Here is a 21266-nt window from a genome sequence, read left to right on the forward strand (position 1 = left end):
AACTATAACTCAAGTCTGGCAGATACAGGGTGAATTCATAATAAGGTGCCATGCCATGCCATTCTGTGCCACATAAACAAAGAACATCGTGTAATGTGTCAAGACAATGGGTAAATGCTATTGCCAAGACTCTGAAATCAAGTCCATAATTCATGTCTCAGGTCCATCCGAAGCAAGCAAAAGCAAATCCATCCTGGCTCTCCATCGACAATTATCACATTATCACACACTGCTCAAGATATAGTTAAGTGGAATTAACAACAATGAGTGGGGACTGGGAGTGACAGGAGTGACACAAACAAAGAAATAATGGAAAAAAAAAAACAGAACTGCTGGAAGAGAGAGGAGAGGAAAAACAGATTGAAACTGCAAAATTAGAACTGGAGGGAGGCAGTAAGAGAGGGATTAAGGCAAAGAGAGACAGTGAGAGGGAAGATAGAGTGGAGGAGAAATCAAGACTGAGAGGACAAGGACAAGAAAATAAGAATATTTTAAGCTTTTTCTGACAGTTGACAGTATCAGAATCGTAACACTGGCTTCTGGCTATGCAGTGTGAATATTGGGTGGGCTTCTTAGGGACATCTGCAGCACCCGTAGGCTAGTACTTAAAAACATTCTAGCAAACGCCCTTGTCCTTACCGCGCTCGGAAATGACACCATTACAATGAGCTATGTCAGATATTAATGCCATTCAGCACAGCTAATGGGCTAAACTCAACTATATCAGCGAGGACCATGCCCCTTAAGAAACAATGTACCCTTGAGGGCTCATCATTGAGATATTCACGGGAGAAGAGGGGGGGTGGGCCACTGGGGGAGTAAGTCAAGTGGAGTCCCCTATCTCCAGCACCGCCTTGATGAGACTTCTGAGGTCTGATATCGGGGGTTTTTAAATATTCACGCTTGGAGCTTTGGAATGGCCATGAGGATCCACGGGGCACCACACACCATTACGGGCTCAGCTATTCTCGATTCACCCATACTCAGAGGACAGAGCCCGGCCAATGAAGAAAATCGCTCCAAATGAGAATTTTGTCTGTGTCTCGCTGAGTCGGAAATATGCCAGATGTTTAGTGGCTGAGGCGTGTTACCCTGTGCTGAATTTGAAGTGTGTGCCAATAGTACTCTAAATGTCAATTAGAGCGCGGCACTCTGTGATCCATGCCTGGGTGCAAAGAGAACAGATATCTCTGGTTGGCTTATGACCTTGACATCTCAAATTTGATTTGATTTGATTTGATTTGACAAATTAACAGAGTGTGTCACATCTGACACATAATCCAGAGCTCAGCCATGCTTTTTAGATGGGCCTTTAGGTACATTTGAGGGAATAATTGAATATTTTTTTAAATACATTATTTTCACTTTCTTGCCAAGAGCTTGATGAAAAGATTGATGCCCTTCTCATGACTGCGTGATAAACATGTTGCTAAAACCAGCAGCAGGTAATCTTATTTTGAGATTAGATGGGAATGGGATGGCGGGGGGCTAGATTGGCTATGTCCAAAGGTAACAATATCCAAGAGTACTTTCTGAGGGCCTCTTGTTGTGCTGTGTCAGAGCAACATATGATATAAACCATTTGATTAAAACAGATGTAATTTCATGGCAACAAATCAAATATAAAAAGAAAAAAAAGAATACAGGATGCAAGCAGCCCATGAGCCATGATACATACTGTAAAAACACCCTGCACATGTCCAGATCAATCATGTTACACGCATTAATGAGAGAGGATGAAGTCAGCCACACTGAGCACAACAGAGTGGCACACACACATTTAAAATGACTAATATTTCTTACATGATTCATTCCAGCATTAGAAATGCTGATTACTATTTATCAGCTTTTTGAGACTCTCACAAACTCAAAATTTTGTCGCTCCATGGGGAACTCAAGTCTCTTTTGGGGGAGCTAACCGACTCTCCTGTAATTCAAGCACTGCAATATCTGCTTAACAGCAGGGCTGTCAACGGATATTCCAAATGTGAATATACAATCAAATTATAACAAAAAGTCAGACGTTTGATTGTGAAAATGAATCTTTGATTGTGGAATACAAAGCAGCACTGCCACAGCGGCTCAACTGACTGCACTGCAACTCACAAAACCAGAGTTACTGCTGTATACACAAAGAGTTTCATCTAACTCAGCAAAAAAGCGGATTAAGTGTATTTTCCAAAGTGTTTCCTTTAACTGCATATTATATAAAATACTTGAAGCTCACTTATAAAAAGGCTTACCTTAACCTCCTTCAGGTGCGCCTCTATTTCATCCCGCTCCTGTCGGCAGAGCTTGAGCATGTCCTGCACTTCACGATCCTTCTTTGTCCTGCTGTCCTCCATCATGGTCTTCGTGTTGTGTAGTTCTTTCTGATGCACCTCTCTCTCAAGCTGCAGTTGCTGCCGCAGCGCGGCCCGCTCCTCATGCACTGCTGTCAGTTTGGCCTGCAGCTCCGACGTGCCCTTCTGGAGCTCCTTCTTGGAGTTCTCCTCCTCGGCCAACCGCAGGGCTAGCTGGGCATGGGCTGAGGTCATCTGCTTCAGGGCGGTCTGGAGCTCTGCCTGTGTGTCCTGGTCCCTTTGACAGCGACGGCCTTGGATGTCAGCTTGCTCTTCCAGCCTCTGTTTCTCGTCCTCCAGTCTCGCCTGGACAGCGGCCTGACGCCGGGTCTCCTCCTCCAGAACAGCTGAGGCCTCCCTCACCTAGGGTTCGGAGCGCTGTTAGAATCTGATCCAAGCTCTTTCGATGTCTCTTTAGCTGAGGCTTTTGTTACACATTCCATTTTTACTAAAACAGCACCTCAAAGTAAACAAAACAAACTGGTCTGCCAACAGAATTAAATCAACATCTCAGCCATGTCTGTGGTTAGACTAGGATTTGTACGAGAATGCGAATGTTTTTGTAGCCACAAAATAAATATTTCTCAAAAGAGAACTGATACATGTCCACCTTGACACAACTTCAATGTTTGCTGACTTCTTTCAAACAGGTGTCATCATTACACAACACCCTACTCGCACACTTCATGGTGGCAGTGTGGCGTTAAACTGGTCTTGAATCAATGAACTAGAGTTGCAAATACCCTGATTGATTCAAATTTACGGAACAAAAAAGATTCCTAGATGTACACTGTTCAGTGAAAACCTGATCCACCCTGTGGGCCCATAAGTAATAATTTCTCACTGTGCCTCTAGTGATTTCAAAGATATTTTCTATTTCTGGATGTTCAACCCCACACCTCCCGGATCTCTTGCTCCAGTGATAACTGGCGCTGGCGGGTCTCAGACAGCTCCACGTCCTTGCGGTGGAGCTCTTCTTCGCGCTGGGCCAAACGGCCTAGGATTTCAGCGAGCTCCCTGCGGGCTGCCTCAGTCTGCTGGCTCAGCGCCTTCAGCTGGGCCTGAGAGCTCTCCTTTTCCCTAGCTGCCTGGAGGGAGAAAGAGAGAGCAGGAGCGAAAGAGAGAGGGAGATGAGGGGGTGGGAGTAGAGAGGAGGGGAGAAGAGAAATGAAGAATGACAAATGAAGAGGGGGCCGAAGATGGTGTACAAAAAGGAGCTCTAACAATAATGATGAGAGTGAGAGAAAGAGTGACAGAGAGACAGAGGGAGAGAAACATATGCAGTACCAGCTCTTGCACTGATAGGAAAATGCTAGCACTCAGCTCCCTGATAAGGGACAATGGTCAGGTCTGTTCAAGGCAGATTGCTTCTAATACTCTGGCTTTGACGGGAATTTGGAAAGACTTTACTGTAGCTCAGAACCTAATCATTTAATTGAGCACTTGATTCTCTCCCCTAATTCATTAAGGGGGCAGAAATGATTTTGTAATTAATTCGCATCACGTCGAGTATGCCAGGTGGGAGCGTGTCTGTCTGTCTGTGAGGCACGAGGCTGCTGACTGTGAGTTTGGAGGTGACTCACTCGGTTCGAATGGAATGGAAATCACTGGGAGGTGACTTTCAAGATAACAATAATAGTCAGCCGTTAATTATTCGACTAAGCAAAACGGCTGTAACATACCTTGCAAAGGTATTCAGACTACTTGACTTCACATTAAGTTATATTGTAATTAAGTTAATTCAAAAATATCCTATTCAAGTTGAGTTTTCATCTGACTTTGATACAAAGCTGCTCTGCTTTACATATGGAACAAAGTACGGAATACAATGAACAGAGAAAGGTATGTATCCAACCATTATGCTTCGTTTGGTAATTAATAAAAAGCTCCAGCAAATTCCTCTTTATCTATTGTATTGGTGTGCATTAATAGGCATTCAGTAGTTCTGAATAGCATTTTTCTTTCACTCTTTTCTTCTTTCTCATCATCTTAAGAGGACTGAATGTGGCACACAATACGGATTGCAACTGATATGTATTTATATCTCCCATTTGCAATCATTACACTTAAAAAAGTCGAGAAGATGCTGCTTTTGCTGATTTTACTTTCAATTTGTGCTATGAAACAACATGTAGGAATTGGACCAGAAAAACTCATAAATATTTTAACATCTGTATTTCCCCTGTGATGGGAGGGTGTTGATTTATTTTTTCTCTAAAACGTTGGGATCTAAACTTGCATGTCCTCCATACTGTACTGGAACAAAAGAAGGAGGAAGGACTGCTCAGAAACACAGAGCTGCTAAAAAACATTTGAAATGCAACATCTGAGTAACAGAGCAGACATTTTTTGTGGCATCATGAGTCCATAATGTTCACAACACTTGCCAGGATTCTGTGTATCACTGATGCCAGTTGTAGCAACCTAGTTTGTTTCCACCATCCACTGACGTCAGTGGGTTGCAGAACAAAAGGGAGAGTTTGGCTGAGGTAACATTTGTTTTTCTTCTTGTGTCACTACAAATCAGTCTACTACTGGAGTGGAGAAATACATTTCAGTATAGACATTACTGATTAATTTTTAGGACACCCTGTCAAAGTCAAAGCAGCTATGCATTAGTCCATGGCTAAGAAAATGCAACAAAGCCAGTCAGTTGTTGTTAATAGTGCTGCTAGGCCAGCCAGCAGCAGCAACACTATCCGGAATGTTTGAGACAGAGCGGGGTAGACGAGTAGAAATGAGTTGTATTTGAGCAACAGTTGCCCATCAGCGCCAACTGATACCTCGTCACTAAGTTGCAGTGAGATTAACTGCGGTCTAGTAAACGTTTGCTGGATTCTTTGGAACAACTGAGAGCTTTAAGATAAGCCGAAAGAATGACTACTGCCAACAGGAACAAGAAAGCAGCTGACTACTGAGAAGTTTTGATTGGTATCTTGAACACAGTGTGAACAGACAGAGTGCTAGTTTAAGTCTAATGCACACTAACAATAACAATTTTGTCTGCCTGTTATGAATGTCACTGATTTGTTGACTGTATAACATTACTGTATGTGCAAAGCATATTGTATCTGTACATTTTTCATGCATGCTGCTCAGCTGTTTTACCATCAAATACCTCATACACAATGCATATCGCTACTTTAAGGCACCATGGGACAGACTCTCTTTGCAGGAGAATGGCTATTTCTCTGTCAGTGTGAAGGGTGCCAAAGTTGTTTTAGTCCTAATAGACTAAATCTACCATAAATACAGACTAGACATCCAAATAATTAGATGCAAAATGTTGCTTTAAAGAGGCACTTCAGTGACTTAGTGCTGTAATTCCATAAATGTAGGGGCCATATAAGGGGAAACATTATAAGAACAGTCAAAGTCAAAGCAGCAATGGCAGAGATATCCTGACTTTGAGTCCCGAGTGCTGGTCAAAGTCCAAAAACCCTGGATCCTACATTTCCCATAACACACACACTCCCCTGCTTCCTAAATGCCCACTTCTCTCAAACTCCATACCACCTGACTTTAACGCCAGCTTTATGTTAAAAATCTTAAGTCTCAATGACGACACATCCAGGGTTATTTCTTTAAACTTTGGAAAGCCACAGAGGACGTTATACAACTGTCATCACAGGCTGAGTGGTACACCTTGAGAAGGGCAAGCTGATCTTCATAAGTAAAATCCGTCAATTGTTCCTTTAAAGCAAAAGGGGGTGAGATCATTTTTCTCATTTCAAATGCAGTTTCATGATTCCACTCCTCCCACTCGCAATGTGTTGAAGTAAGGCAGAAAAAGGTAGATAAGTCCACTGATCTCAATGAGTTGTTGAGATGGATTTTCTTTCCCCGAGCAAAGACAGCCAGCATTATAAAGATCAGCCGTTACTTAGCCACAGCTACTGCTGTAGGCTGTGGTGTCAAAAGTGGTGTAATGAATGCATCTGCCTCAACCGACCTGCGAGGCCTTGTCGGTATGGAATTGCGCCTGGGCCCTCGCCTCCTCCAGCTCCTTCTGCAGTCTCCTGCACTTTGCCCTCCACTGGCGAACAGCCTCCTGGGCCCTGATCTTCAATTCATCTCTGGTCCTCGTGCTCTCCTGGAGTAATGCCTCCGTCTCCCTCCTCTCTGCCTGCCCTCGGCTCTGAAACATGAGTGAATCCAAACATAAAGAGTATATTCGTACTTTATAATCTGAATCAGTGCTTTTTTTTAAATCATGGGGTGATACTAAATGTCTCACAGGCCTAATTCTGAAGGATCTCATTACTGCAGCATTGGTTTTTTAATTCTTTACGGTGTAACTCTGTGAACTTGTGGCCCTGAATGATGCACTCCACACAATATGCATCCAAATTAAACTGCCACTAGAAACCACATCCCTTGCTTCAAGTGCTTGAATAAAATTACCTATCCACTGATGAATTACAGAGTGATGCAACATCTAATATTAAAATACCTGTATTTCCCTTAGCTGTTCCAGCATTCGTTGCTGCTGCTGCTCCCGCTGCGCCAGGTCTGATGACAATTCCTGGTATATAGACAAGAGAAAGGTCAAGGACATATGTGTTTGTGTGACTATTATTGCCAATGGGAGGAAAATTACAGAAAGGCAGGTGAAAGGGAGACAAAGCGGTACGGATGGATGGGTTTAGGGCAATGGCAGCCAGGAAAAGGGAGAAAAAAAAGGCAGCTTATTGTTAAAGAAGGAAACGGGGGGAAAAAAAAAGGTATGAGGGATTTAAAGAAAGGATAGTAAGTAAAGAAGAGGACAAAAGGCAAAGACAGAAAGGTCAAAGTAAGTTGAAACTGTGTTTACATGGTGCTTGCAATTGGATTATCCGCAAGCCGGACTGAAAAGTAGAGAGTTGCACTGGATTAACTTCATATCCACAACAAAATCACAATCACTTTGAAGTTTCAAGTGTGACTGAAGTCTAAAGTAAGGGCAAGTAAGGTTAGTCTGGTGCCGTTCAGGTATTTATATTGAATAAGACTGTCAGTTAGGAGTAATTAGTCATAGACTGATTCGGCACAGACCTATTAGACTCTATATAAATTCAGTCACTGAGAAATTGAATCTTCCACCCCTTTCTCCTCATTATACTTCATTTCTGCTCATTTACCGTTAAATGAAACACTTCCAACGTCTATTTTGATCTAGACATAAAAACCATAAGAGGTGCCCCAGGTGATACATGCAAACACCCACTTCATCTTTTAACACCTACTCGGCAATAGGGGAAGCGTGGGAGTTTAAACACACATTCGGTGAAAGAAATCAGAGATTAGGGGAATGTGCCAATGCTTAAAGTGCAGCTATTTCTACTGACATTTTATTGATACCACCATCGCCTTGAATACCCCTGCTTATTAAGGCAATGCGTCTTTGTTTTGTTTGTTTTTTTCGAGATTTTTTTTTATGTCTTGTTACAGTGATGGAAGTGACACGTCGCACCAGTTTGAGAAGGATAAATGACTGCTGGTTGACTTCTGATCTCCTATTCCAACTGTCACTTCATCTGACGATTTTAAGAGGATCAAGCAGCATGGAGTTGGCGGGGGATGCGACCACGGATGAGAGGCACCCGACAAACTGAAATAACCCCGCTCAGGGTGGAGACAGCGACATGGGCAAAGTCAAAAGCATGCTTGTGTTGTGTTCGTTTGCACTCCAGCTGGGGGATCCTCAATGTTTCCCATTTATTCTTTAGAGCGTACTGCAAAGACAGCCGACTGGAGACTAAGGAATGACATGCAATGCTTTCTCTGTGCCACCGTTACGAGCTCGTTATTTTAGATAAATACCCACTGTCACACAATTTCTCTGATACACACCTCCACCTGTAAGCTGAGTTGGACCCTCTCCTTCTCCTTGCGGTCGAGAGCTCTTTTCAAGTCTTCAGTCTCACTGACGAGTGAGGCCGCGTGCAGCTGGACTCGCAGCCCTGCCACTTCTTTTTCCAGGTTCACATGATCTACACACATGTACACACACATTCCGGCACATAATCAAAGTGTTGTTAGACTTGGTTTCTATATGTGGAGGCAAGGAAAGTAGAACACATCGTGTCAAGGAGTTGCCTGATGGATTAGAGAGCACAAGAAATACGCCGTGCCTTCTCCAAAAAGGCAAAACAAACGCAGGCAACATTTCTGAGTGAGATAAATATTTAAGCAGAGCCCATCTTGAATCTTTTTCTGACCTTACTCTGAAATTTCTTCACCTTTTTATGTCCTATACTGAAGGCTCACATGAATGGCTCACTGTCAATCACTTCACTTGGTCACTTGGGGCCACCGTAAGATGATAGATGTGAACAGAATATAACAGAAGTGATAAGAGGTGTGCATGAAGCAGGATTTGATCAAGATTCTGATATACAAACACTAAGCACCGTTGGACATGTCATCATAAAGTATTTCACCATCTTGTACACAGTCTATGTGAAATTCAGATTGGAATAAATAATCTATATCATCTGAAAATTCCTGCTGCACACTGAATAGTCTGATTTAAAGGAGCAGGCTTTGGTATTTTTAGTTGGCTACTTTTTCAAAGTCCTTGACCAACAATCTTAAAGCTACACGGTGAAAACTTCAAGTTACCCTAACCCTAACCTGGCGCTAATGAAACGGGTGGAACGAGTGCTAGCAGCCAGTGGTTACCTTTTCTTTTGCAGGGACTTAGCCATTCTAACACCAGGACTCGCCTCCCCATATGCAAATGTTCCACCAAAACAAGTTCTCCTCCTAACATTGTTTTGCAAGGGCAACGTTGCTACATCCTGGGGTGTGCACCACCCAAGATGACTGAGATCGATTTAAAAATACAGATAAGCTAGAGCGTTTTTTTTTTCCCTTATACCAGAATGATAATGGGTTCAGTCAGACCATTCCCCAGTACTGACACAGCACTAAAACAAAGTGAGGAGACAGTTCTGGCTATGCAGGACGACATACTGAACTACTACAGAACTTAAGACATGCAAGAATCTGTTATTTTCAAACTTTCACTGAATTTTAAGGCCACTTTGATGCCCTAAAATCAATAACATTAAAAAAAAAACAGTAAGCCACTGATTAGTAAGATTTTCAATGTTCCTCTAATTTGCTCTCAATTTTCTTTTATGATCATAAATTTGATATTGGTTTTCTCTTTCTGCATTATGGTCAATTCAATTCTTCGTCCTCTCTCAAGCAGTCCACTTGTCCTGTCCTCACAGTCTTCACTCTTGCTGGCCCTGTATCTGATCTCAGGCGTCTCTCTCTCTCTTCCCAGTGCTCTGCATTCTCCTATGCTTGAAGGTATATTGATCTATGAATTGGCAATGCATGTGTACTGCCTGAAGATTTTTTTTCCAAGGAAAGATTGATACATAAAAATAACAAGACATAATACCAGCTATTTCTATGGTTACAGAGTTGGCATAGCAATCCTTTAACCCATCCATCCACCCATAACCTGCATCCAAATCATCTCTCCCTCTTCTCCTATTCTGCTTATCCAGACCTGTATTCAGTACCTGGCTCTCGCTGTCCACCTCTTCCCTCCTCCCTGTCAGTGCGGTTGCCATGTGGCTGAGCAACGGGCTGAAAAGTCTCCAGTCGAGCCCTCTGAAGCTCAGCCTTCTCCTTCCTCATCCTCAGCAGCTCACTGTGCAAGTTCTCCACCTGAGGATCGTAAGCCGTGTAAAGCAGACAGAGAAAGACATCTGACTGTCTGTCAGCGGGCAAAAAAACAACACTGAAGTTGTCTTAGAAGACAGTGCACTGTTTATTGTTTCGTCTCCTGAGGTTTACTGTAGATGTGCAAATACAATCAGGTACAGTACACACAGACGTAAACAAACCTGTTGAACAAGGGACTCTCTGCTATCCTCAGACTGTTCGAGTAGTCGTCTAGCTCTCTCCAGGTCCTGATCCATCTAAGGAGAGCATAACAATAACAATACATAATGAGAAAGTAGTTTAGAAATTGATGCAGAAGTAGCAGGAGCCAGGTGTGATGTGTGCACATTGCCTACAGTGTATCATTAGCTATGTAGCATCTCCAATCTAAAACGTGCTGGGAAGTGGCTCTATTTGATTTTCATCTGAAAAGTTTAGAAATATTAACTGAAAAGGTAAAAACTGGAATGCTAACTACTAATATTGGGTTTCAGTATAATGATACAGGGCCTTTTAGAAAGGCAAACTTCCATGAAGTTAATAAGAATTTAACGCAGGCTTTTACTTGGTTAATACAAAGACTTTCCTTTGAGACTAAATATATTCACCTTGGATTTGTCCCTCTCTGCTTTCAGCAGCCTGGCGGTAATGGCCTCCTCTCGCTCATGGGTTTGAACTTGCCGTCTCCCTGAAATCTACAAAACACAATACACAGGCCACGGCGCGTATTATTGTAATAATAAGAGCACACACATAAGCGTAGCGTAAGAATGAAACATGAGAGGTGCTATTGCATCACAGCATCACACATCTCGTCTTCTTGGAACGAGATACTGGCATCATGGTGGATTTGTACAAGAGCTTAGATCCCACTCAATCCCACTCACTCCAAGCAGGCTGTGCTGATGAATTACCGGCTGCTAGCAATAACATCTACCCAAGTGACTCATCATCTATTTGATTCACATCACAGCAGGCCCATCGGTGGGGAATAAATGTGCCCTCTGCTCTCTCTCCCCTCCTGCTCTTTTGTAGTAAAGGAGATTATTTTCCTCTTCATTTCCTCATGCTTGTTTATTTACCCTTAATTTTTGGACAAATGCGTTATTTCCCATCGCCTCGGGCCCTGCCGGTGTCCCATTAGGACACTACAGAGGAGTTGGATGCAAATGAATTGGTAGCTACTATCATTAAACAGTGTGTTGAAAAGTCTGGCTCACAAAGGTTATCAGCCTGGGTGCAGCTACACAGTGCCCCTCTGTGGTCTGCTAATAAACTGCACTGGGTATGAGAGATTAAAAAAAAAAAAAATACTGATGCCATGACACCTATGAGCGTGTAGAAAACCCTTGTCCACCAAACCAGTAACCGAAAAATGAATGGTTCAGGCCTTTCAGAAATGAACTAACATTATGCTGATGAGGTACGGAATGATTTGTGTGGCTAAAAGGAAAGTAGAGAGCAATAATATGAGATTATATGTTCTTTACTGTGACTGCAGACTCCTATTTTGAGTGCATCTAGCTCTGAGTCAACAACACTAAAGTGCACCTAATGACAGAGCTCTCTGAGCTATTAACGCTTTAAGACAAATGCACACCTAAAAAACATGACTGGCATGCAATACAGGAACCTAGCAATTACTTGCTTAGCAACCACTTGCGCTGCATCGAAATAATTGCCTAGGTGTGCTTTATAGTCTCACAAAGAAGAACAAGATGGCGAGGTCACACAGTGGGAACGCTGCTTTAACAAACAAGAGAGGATGGCAGGACATTAGAGAGAAAAGCCTTGAGTGAGACACCGGGATTTTTCTGCTCAACCGCTTAATTCAAATGTATGTAATGGACAACACAGTAATAAATGCTGTATCTAACTGTGTGGAAGATTATACCAATTACACTTAGTAGGTTGGTTCTTTTCTGACTTCTTTTTCTGTAAAGGAATAATTACTCAGCAGAGATCACTTGAGAATGTTTCAGCATTCATTTGTCAAGCTTGCATTGTAACCTTTCTGTACCAGAGCTGGCAGCCAGAACAGCATCTTTTGTTTTTAATTGAGCATTAATAAATCGTGTAAATGTTAATGGTCTGTATTATTACTCAAGAACAGAGAGATAGTATGCAATCAAGCTTTTGGAGGTTTTTGGAGAGAAAGCCAAATCATCACCATCCTTGTGACACTTTTAAGATGTTCATGATAAAATGAGGTGTTCTAACATTTTCAGCCATCATTTTTTTGACTGAATTTGTGAGGACAACAGCCCTAAAAGCAGCTACACCAGCTGCTGATGGAGGTCGCTGCATCAGACCAGTAAGCAAACAGCATTGCATGGCTGGAACACACTGATTTGAGTGTGTGTATGACTCTTACGTCCTTAGTATTTGCTTGTATGATGTACGTTTAGATTGTCATACATGCTCGTATGCGTCTGTTCTGTCCTGGCTTTTACCCAGCTTCCTTTATGTGGTTTAATGTTGTGTTTTTTCTACTTTTGTATGACTTGTTTGTGTGTAAAGTATTATATTAACCTGCTCAGGGACTGTAGATGGAATCCACCACATTTAAATCATATTGATATTGATGGATCAAAGTGTGTTGTCTCTAATATGTAAATCTTGCCCTGTCCACATCCCTCTATTGCATTTATGTGTCTGCAAGGCGTCTCTAGATTATTTTTCTAGCATGCTCTTTGAATGTGAGCGAATACAGAGGTGTGGCATGGAAGGATCACACCAGATGAGTGATGGGAAGGAGTGTCACCTCCTGCAGCTCCTCAGACATGGCCGCCTGCTGACTGGACCTCCTATCTCTCCCCACGCCACTTTGCTCTGCGTGCATCTCTTTCTCCAGCTCCTGCAGACGGCGCTCCACACGAGACGACACCTGCAGACAGTGAGACGGAGGACGCTTTAGGTCACGCAAACACAACCGGTGTCGGAATGGCAGCAAGATATGATAAATGAGACACCAGGAAATTAAAAGGGTGGGCGACAAAAATATCTCCTATAACTGACTGGAAGTGGTACATTCAGGATGCAAGAATTCCCCGTCTCATCAGGAAGCATCACCTTTATCTTGTCACGTCCGCAGACATGACAAGATAAAAAATATTAAACATGTTGGATGTCATTTGGAGCCGCATATTTGTCAGAGTGGTGATGGTGCAGTGAGGAGGCATGTGCCTGGAAATTATGCTGAAACATTTGCTAAAGTTAGACTTTACTGAAGTGACATTTAAAAAGGAGGACAGCATTTATCCATTTCTATTCAGGAAATATAAATATCTGCATATTTCTTCATACAGATTCATCAACAACTGTGATGTGATGTTCTTAAATGCAGGATGCGTCCACATTTCTTCTCAAGTCCACGGAGTTAGAAAGCGTACTTGAAGTACCGGTGGTGAAATGCACAGCTTCAACTCACTGAGGACTGTCTCTGGGAAGTCGTCATGTGCTCGAGGAGGCTCTCCATCGCATGCCTGGTGTCAATATCAGACCTATAGAAAAAAGACAAATCCAGCAGACTGAAAATATTTACACAGCAAGTGTTCTCGGTCGTTTGAAAAATCCCACTTCAAGACATCATTGATCATAATGCGAATGCATAATGGGACGTCACTAAAAATAATTATGCAGCTTCAGATGTTGAAATACGGTGGTGGATCCATTTGGTCTGGCCGGCAGCACCAGGTAGGACAGATTTTTTAATAAATGTCAAATTCTAATGCACACTGAGAGAAGGATCTGCTGCCTTTTGGCTTTCCACTGCTGATTCTCTTTAAGCTTCACTTTCTCATCAAGGAGATTTCAAAGACCTGAAAACACATGCATTTGTTTTCAAAGCTCAGGCAAAACCTTTTTATGCACAGTGGAAAAGAAAAATGAAAGATCAATATGCTTCAGGCCTTAGTTACTGTCAAAATAATGCAGAACATCTGAGGTCAGACCTAAAGAGGAGACTACAGAAGAGTCCCACCGAGGATTATTAGATCAGTGTGTGCTAAACTCATAAAGCCTTAACCAAACATCCAAACTGGTGTTAAAGCAAATAATGCTTCTAAATTGAATTTTAAGGATATGTGATGATATGACTTCGGAAAGGCAAGGCCATTTAGTGTTTTATCTGAATAAACTTGAGGAGGTGAGTAGCCTTTAAGGACTGATTTATGTGGCTGCAATGCAAAATGAATTTTAAAAAAGAGTCTGCTCTAATGGATTCATTCCAATATCTGAGATTAAACATTTTTTTATTGTGTATATCCATCGGTCGTCACCCATCTTTATCATTTTGGGAGCTTTTCAATTGTTCAGCCATTCAAAATTGGCGGAAATATTGGTATATTATATATTTTCTGTCTAGAGAGACTATTTATGCTACTACTTACTATGGCAGGTAACAAACACCATTTGGAGGCTGAATTCAGCTCTAAAAATCACATTGTCTCATAATAAATGTCAGTGACTTGTGAGCTCAGTTGTGTACTAGCCAGTGTGATATGCTATGTAAACACAAAAAAAACCCCATTAAGTTACTGTTTTGATATTCAGACTTTGCCCCTCCGCTGTGGTACCTGTTTCTCCTGAGGATTTCTCTATCCAGGTCATCAGACAGTCTGTGCTGGTCACAACGCAGATCTCTCAAGGATTGGTGCATACTGTGAATCTATATGGGGCAGCCACAGACAGATACAGAATATAAAACATCACATACAAGCAAAGCAAAGCAAAAAGTTGCCTACTGCTGCCTTTACAGAGATGTGCATTTACTGCAACCACCATTCAAAATATAACCAAAAATAAACAGGGGCTCATGAACACGCTAAAGGCCTCTGTGAAGGAAATTACTGAAATGAACCTATTTCTTCCAGATTAGCGTAATAATTTTCATATCTATGTTGCTGACTCAGTGTGCCCTCTTGTGGAAATTCTCTGAAACTACATGACAGTAACAAGTAGCACCGAATGGTAGTTGGTAGGTCTCCATTTCTTACATCCTCTCCTGTCAGGTTGGCATCCTTGAAGCGAACACTGGCAGACTGAGACCTCCTTCTCCTTCCTGGAGTGGCTGTATAGTCCCTCAGTGGAGAAGTAGGATAGAAACGCTGGCCATCTGAAATAACAGATTTATTTATGAAGTGTTAAAGGTCCCATATTATGAAAAACCGACTTTTTCTGGGATTTGGGGTGTTATTTTGTGTCTGTGGTGCTACCACACGCATACAAAGTGTGAAATAAGACCGTCCGTGCTTTTTTGAGTAAGATACGGATTTGTGAAAGCACCCTTCCAACCGAGCCATTGGAGTTCCGGGAGTACTGTTGCGTAACAAGTCCGGATATTTGCATGCTCCCACCCACCAGCCACCACCCCTACTCCTCTCATTGGCGTCTCTCCACCCACCAGATACGCTACCTTCTCACAGATCTGCGATGTCGCTATCGAATGCACCGTGTTATTAGGAATCATGTCGAGCTGCCACACACAGTGTTCTGTTGGTGGCTGTAAAGACGAGCACAAATCGCTCCATCGGCTCCCAGCCGCAGAGGACAGAAGAGCGGCGTGAATTGAATTTCTGAAGGCAACGTCCCCGCTACAGTTGGCAAAAACCTGCTGGTGTGTGCTAACCACTTCGAGGCTGACTGTTCCGCCAACCCCGGTCAGTACGAGGCAGGATTAGCTGGGAGACTTTCTCTAAAGGAGGGCTCACTTCCAGCTTTGCGTGGATTACGTGCAGACGAGGGACATGTAAGTATACAAATAATTAGCTGTGTGTTTCTTGAGTAGATTAGCGCGAACTCTTGCGTGTTGTAGCGTGTGTGTTTTGCCATTGAGAACGATGTCAGGCTAACCGCTAGCTTCGAGACTACGACTCCAGCCATCACAGATTAGCTCGCTGCCACCGTAGCTTTTGGTCCATCACACCACGTTTCTGATCTTGCAAATGAGTGAATACATGTTCGAAGGAGATGCCAGCATTCACAAATATTAAGCTGTGTTCATTTTGCAGTTTAACACGAATTAACCAAGAAGTGCTTTGCGACATAGCACAAGCTAACGCTAACCGCTAGCTTCTAGTTCGCAATTAGCATGGTCTCCATATGCAAACCCAGCGACCCGGTCGGTCAAGCGATACATACACAGACGCTCCGCAGGGTCTAAGCTTCAAGAATTTATGAAAATAATGCATTTGGAAACGTTTTCTAAACTGGAGTATGTTAGAAAAGCCCAGGGCAAAACGAGTGTATGGTTGAGACTGCTACATCCCAGCCCACACTCCAAGCATTTTTTCTTTTATTTTTACGCTGTATATAGCTGTTGGCATAGCTAGTCATGTAAGATAAGGTTGATGTCACTTCTCTCTTTTTATATAGGCCAGTGCATCATTACAGTTACCTGCTATTGATCAATTGTAGCAGTGAGCTGTTGCAGCCTTTAGTGCTTGAATTTACACTATAACAGTGCTGTCATGTTTTACTCCTAAGTATGCCCTGTTATCTTAACAATATACTGTTGTTACAGCTGTCCAGGCTACTGTGTCCTGCAAGGACTACTGTTGTTATGCACTTCAGTACAACGAGAATGCTGATAGAGGACAAGCGACCACATCATCAGGAGATCCTCTTTTCAAACTGAGCTTTCCAAAGTCCATGAACGGAGACAGCCAAACCAGTGAAGACTAACCACATTCGTAAGTGTGAACTCCTTTTTTTATTTACTCAAAGAACAAACATTTATATTGTACATGACAAAAAGACACAAAGTACCACAAGTCAGTACTTTCAACACAATAAATAAACCAAAAAAAATACACACTTAAATACCTGAGAAACTACAAAATTCAAAGTGCAAACTCACTATATTTGAAGTTGCTGAATGATCTAATAAATGATACTAATGATTCACTTTTTCCTGTGTGTCTGTGTATTGCACAGGTTATATTGATGATTTGATGGACATGATCACGGAGAGGATCTTTGTCGACCCATCAATCATCGTACAGAGCTGAGATTCTGAAGATAAACATCCTGCTGGACGTGTCGTCGGGGGGGATCTTCCCTGGGCATCAGGAAACTCCCAACGTCAATCTGCATGATGGGATGACTGCTCGAATCTTCTGCCCAAGGAAGCTCCGGCACCAGCTCACAAAACTCATTGGCTAGATACCTGTAACGACTGAGAAAATTTGAACATTATGTTAGTCAACAGGTTCTATAATGTCAACATCTGTATTCACATTTTTCTAATATGGATTCAGAATCCTTCACTTGTACTGTATTTCCATGTACAAATATTCATGACTGCAGTCAATAAATATTTATTTATCTGTAAAATGTTTCATGTGAAGAAATGTATAATATATAGCATTTGCTAAGGAAAAACCTGGTTATGTGGTCAAGATAAAATATGACTGACTATATTTAGTTTATTATGGTGTATGAACAGTGAAGTTGGTTATTATAGATGAAACTCACTGCTCTGTCCCCCATAGCGGTAAAGGGTCGTATTCAGCCCTGTAAGTGTTGTATGCGTTCTGCAGTGAGAACGCATATAGACAAACAGGTTCTAAACCTGGATGGTTGATCATGCATGGAGGCCTTTCATCTACAACTGCTGCAGCCTTGTTGTAACCTATTATTCATAACATAAGGTGAGTATCTGCCGTGGCATGTTATCTGCAATCATACACTATGATCATACTGTAAGTGCAGGTAAAGATACTGTGACCTGTGGCACCTCCTGGCAGCATTGTTGCACAATTTCCACATAAGCGCTGATACGAACAAGTAAAAAAAAAAATCATGCATGTATAAAGCTAAAGAAATACGAAACCTTGCATACTAACATTTTCAACCAATAACAGCACCCGCGTTTTAGATTTGAATGTGTGTGCTCTAGCTAGCTACTTTTTCTTAGCCTGAGGTGAATGGTCAGTAGTGCTGCTCAGCAGTGTCGCCTGTGTGTGCTCTGCCCGTTCATGTGTAAATGAGACGGAGCGCTGAAACTAACAGCGCAGTTAGACCGGTCAATGTCTCAGCAACCCAGTGATTACTAGAAACCCCCTCCTCTTTATGTAAACAAGCAGGACCTTCCGACTCTGCTTTCATATGATACCAGGCTTGTGTGGTTTGTGTGATGTGGTGAAATCAGCAGACGCGCAAAAGTGGACATACGCTATTTCCGTGTTTTCGTTACATACGCATTTATTGCGGTATGAATTATGTTTTGTTTGGGTGGCAATCCTTGGTAGAGACTTTTAGCTGAGTTTCTCCCCGTCAATCTGGTATGCTACAAGTTAGGATTGGTGCTTCCTAGCGTGAGCATTGACCGTCTGAACTGCGGGCCTCTCACGCTGCCACCTGTACAGGCCGTGTTGAAGAGAAAAAGATAGAAAGATGTATTTTGACTAACCTTTCAGGAGCGTCCTGTTGAATTCTCTGAGGTTCTGTAGGAGCCTTCCCTCCTTCAGGATCCGATTCAGGTTCGAACATGTACGGCTGAACTACTGAAGAACTCGGTCTATTCACTACCGTCATGTCCGCTACTTTCGCACGGGCAGAGCTACGTGAGTCTACGCTCTCACCGTAACCACGGTGACATGGGTGGGACAGCAGCAGCTCATTTACATTTAAAGCTACAGACACCAGAAACGGCACATTCTGAAAGGGGCTGAAAAAGAAGGATATAGAGGGGGGCAAGAATCTTTTCCTAAAAGCTATTTCCAGCAAACAGCATCAAAAACATGTTTTATGGAAATCATAGACCTATGTAACTTATTGAAAAAATGTCATAATATGTCACCTTTAAAGAAGGAGCTTCTGTTGGCTGCTTACTTCAAAAATATTTGACCAAACACTAACAGCATAAACTGTCAAGGTGCAAAACATTTTAAGGTGTTCTTTGTATGTTTGTTGACATTTTCATATACTATTTCTGTCTCTTTGCAAATTATCCAGAACTAAGACTAATACGAGACGACAGTTGACAGCAAAATCGTCTCTCTCCCTCCATACCTGAACCCGAGCAAGCTTCCAGGTCGCTAGTGTGCAGGGTGGAGGCCGAAGCTGAAGCACTCCGAACGCCATTGGATCTGCCCAGCCTCTGTGTCTGCAGCTGACTGATTGACTCCTCCAGGTTCTCCCTGAGCTGATGCAGAAAAAGAGCAGACATAAACGACAAACTGACAAAACAAATAACTGTTTAACAGTATTCGAAGCAAAAGCCAAACTGGTGTGAAAATATTACAATTCAATTCTAATTAATAAAAACAGGTGTCTGACCAGTGCCATGGCTTCAGCCTGATCATCTGTGTGGTCCCTGTACTGGCCCAGCATCCGGTCCACTTTGGTCAAATTCCTACTGGTGTCCTGCCAGAGAAAAGAAGCTCTTAGTTAACTAATACTAACATAAGTTTAGGAATCAATGCTTGCTATAAATAAACATATAACCCAAAACATAAAATAAGTTTATAGTGTAGCTGATATACTGCTACTGTAAGTTAACTTACCACCTCAGGGCAGCTTAAGATAAGACACGACTTTATTGATCCCACACCGGGGAAATTTAGTTCTTACAGCCAGCAAGTTACAAAAAGCAAGCACAGTGGCATAAAGAGGTCTTACTTAGTGTAACTTAAGTGTGTTTTGTATTATGTGAAATGCTGCTGCAACATTGCAATTTCAATTCGAGGATCAATAAAGTACTCTATCTTTCCATCTATCTGTCTCTCTATTATGGAATGTGGTAGAAGACCCTCTGAGGTCATAACATATTACTTAGGGGTTTGGTAGGACAACTACACAGAGATGCATTTCCAGGACTTGCAGCTGGATGAAATCTGAGCAGATGCAGATGTGACTGTCTCCTGAATCAGAGCAGAGTACCTGTAAGGTGCTCGCCAGTGTGCTGATCTTCTCCGAGATGCATGCTGCTCGACCATCACCTCCACTCCCACTGCCTCTGCCCCTGTCCTGGCCAGGTCTGCGGTGGGCTTCACGCCCCCGAGGCCTGTGCGCCCGCGTCCTGTCGTATGACTCCGACTCACTGGATGTATCCATAGCCTGGGATGGGGCAGATCTATGACGACGGTGACGTAAAAAACGGCTGACTAGGCAAGCCTGACGATTAGTGACAAGCACTAGCTTCGTCTGCGGAAAACGCTAACTGGTAACGTTAATCAGATTAATGCACAAACTGGGCTGATTTTGAACAGTCTTTGCAGCACATGTTTTTGTCATAGCTACCTTTGTCATCGTTACCCTGACAACCCGTGGAGACAGAAAGCTATCTGACCAGCAAAACACTACAATTCAAACTGTCCTTTTCCCAATCAATCACTGCGCCCGGCATTGTTGTGAGTGATGCTCCTTCAGGCTAGCAACAAGTGGCAACCACAGTGGACGTTAGCTAGCTAACCCAACGTTAGCCAACTAATTTAGCCTTGTGACAATATCGTAAAAACTAAAAAAAAACACTGCATATGTCCAGCAAGAACACAGGGAATACACGCTACCGCAGTATAAGTTACACAAGAACCGCTGGTTTGTCGCTTTGAGAGTGATAACTACCGGAGGAACAACCCTCAACCACACCGTGCTATGGCAACTTGAACTAGCCGCGTCTGAGCAGGAAAACAACCGACCACAGCGGCTCCAAAGGACGCCGGGAAGTGTATGCTGCCCGTGATGGAGCAGCGTGGGAACTTAGTATTTGCGAACTACATTGTCCAAATGTATGCGTTTGCGCCAGTGCTGCCGCTCTACAGCAAGAAAAAGTCAAGAACAGAAAAGAAAAAAAAAAAACAACGTTTATCGCACAAGTAAAGAAAAAAGCTGTTAAAAACTAAAGAAAAGAAAATTTGAAAAGTTTTGCTCATGGAATACACATTCATACTGAAATTTAGTTTATGTTAACCTGCTGTAGTATACAGCCTAGTATGGATTTTAATGATTAGAATAATAGAACACCATGCCAAAATTAAACAATATATAGTGTAGAAAAAATAAACTTGTAGAAACACATGGGCATAGACATAGTAGTGCATAGAGCAGAATACAATAAAACACACGGCTAAAGGGGAAAGACGAAAACCAAACTATTCTCAAGTCGAACACAAGAGTCCACCCTCCCCTCAAGTTGAAGACCACCTCCAAACCCACCACGGAGCTGCAGCTGTCCGTCCTACAGCATCCCCACCTTCACAACCTCACAGACACTCCTGGGGCCCTGAGAAGAAAACTAAGCATATCAGTCCAGTG

General features: G+C 42.6%; 1 protein-coding gene and 1 long non-coding RNA gene across 2 annotated transcripts in view; one reads left to right on the top strand and one right to left on the bottom strand.

Moving 5' to 3' along the window:
- The window catches only part of cep128 (centrosomal protein 128), a 39967-nt gene extending 19308 nt beyond the window's left edge, over positions 1 to 20659 (bottom strand). Inside the window, exons 1-15 of the mRNA XM_076757070.1 lie at positions 19893 to 20659; positions 19290 to 19376; positions 19023 to 19155; positions 15005 to 15123; positions 14585 to 14676; positions 13438 to 13510; positions 12772 to 12894; positions 10616 to 10702; positions 10190 to 10264; positions 9863 to 10010; positions 8175 to 8314; positions 6796 to 6867; positions 6295 to 6480; positions 3242 to 3430; positions 2244 to 2705 (exon numbers count right to left, since the gene is read on the bottom strand). Of these exons, the coding sequence (XP_076613185.1) occupies positions 2244 to 2705; positions 3242 to 3430; positions 6295 to 6480; positions 6796 to 6867; positions 8175 to 8314; positions 9863 to 10010; positions 10190 to 10264; positions 10616 to 10702; positions 12772 to 12894; positions 13438 to 13510; positions 14585 to 14676; positions 15005 to 15123; positions 19023 to 19155; positions 19290 to 19376; positions 19893 to 20066 (2160 nt within the window). The 5' untranslated portion in view covers positions 20067 to 20659. The remainder of the gene's footprint in view (positions 1 to 2243; positions 2706 to 3241; positions 3431 to 6294; positions 6481 to 6795; positions 6868 to 8174; positions 8315 to 9862; positions 10011 to 10189; positions 10265 to 10615; positions 10703 to 12771; positions 12895 to 13437; positions 13511 to 14584; positions 14677 to 15004; positions 15124 to 19022; positions 19156 to 19289; positions 19377 to 19892) is intronic.
- Positions 15176 to 17070, top strand: LOC143335955 (uncharacterized). The gene is made up of 3 exons (XR_013078481.1): positions 15176 to 15756; positions 16531 to 16699; positions 16944 to 17070. It is a non-coding gene; the product is annotated as an uncharacterized LOC143335955 (long non-coding RNA).
- Positions 20660 to 21266: the final 607 nt, after the last annotated feature.

This window comes from Chaetodon auriga, chromosome 18 (assembly GCF_051107435.1).
Source record: "Chaetodon auriga isolate fChaAug3 chromosome 18, fChaAug3.hap1, whole genome shotgun sequence".
Lineage (NCBI taxonomy): Eukaryota > Metazoa > Chordata > Actinopteri > Chaetodontiformes > Chaetodontidae > Chaetodon > Chaetodon auriga.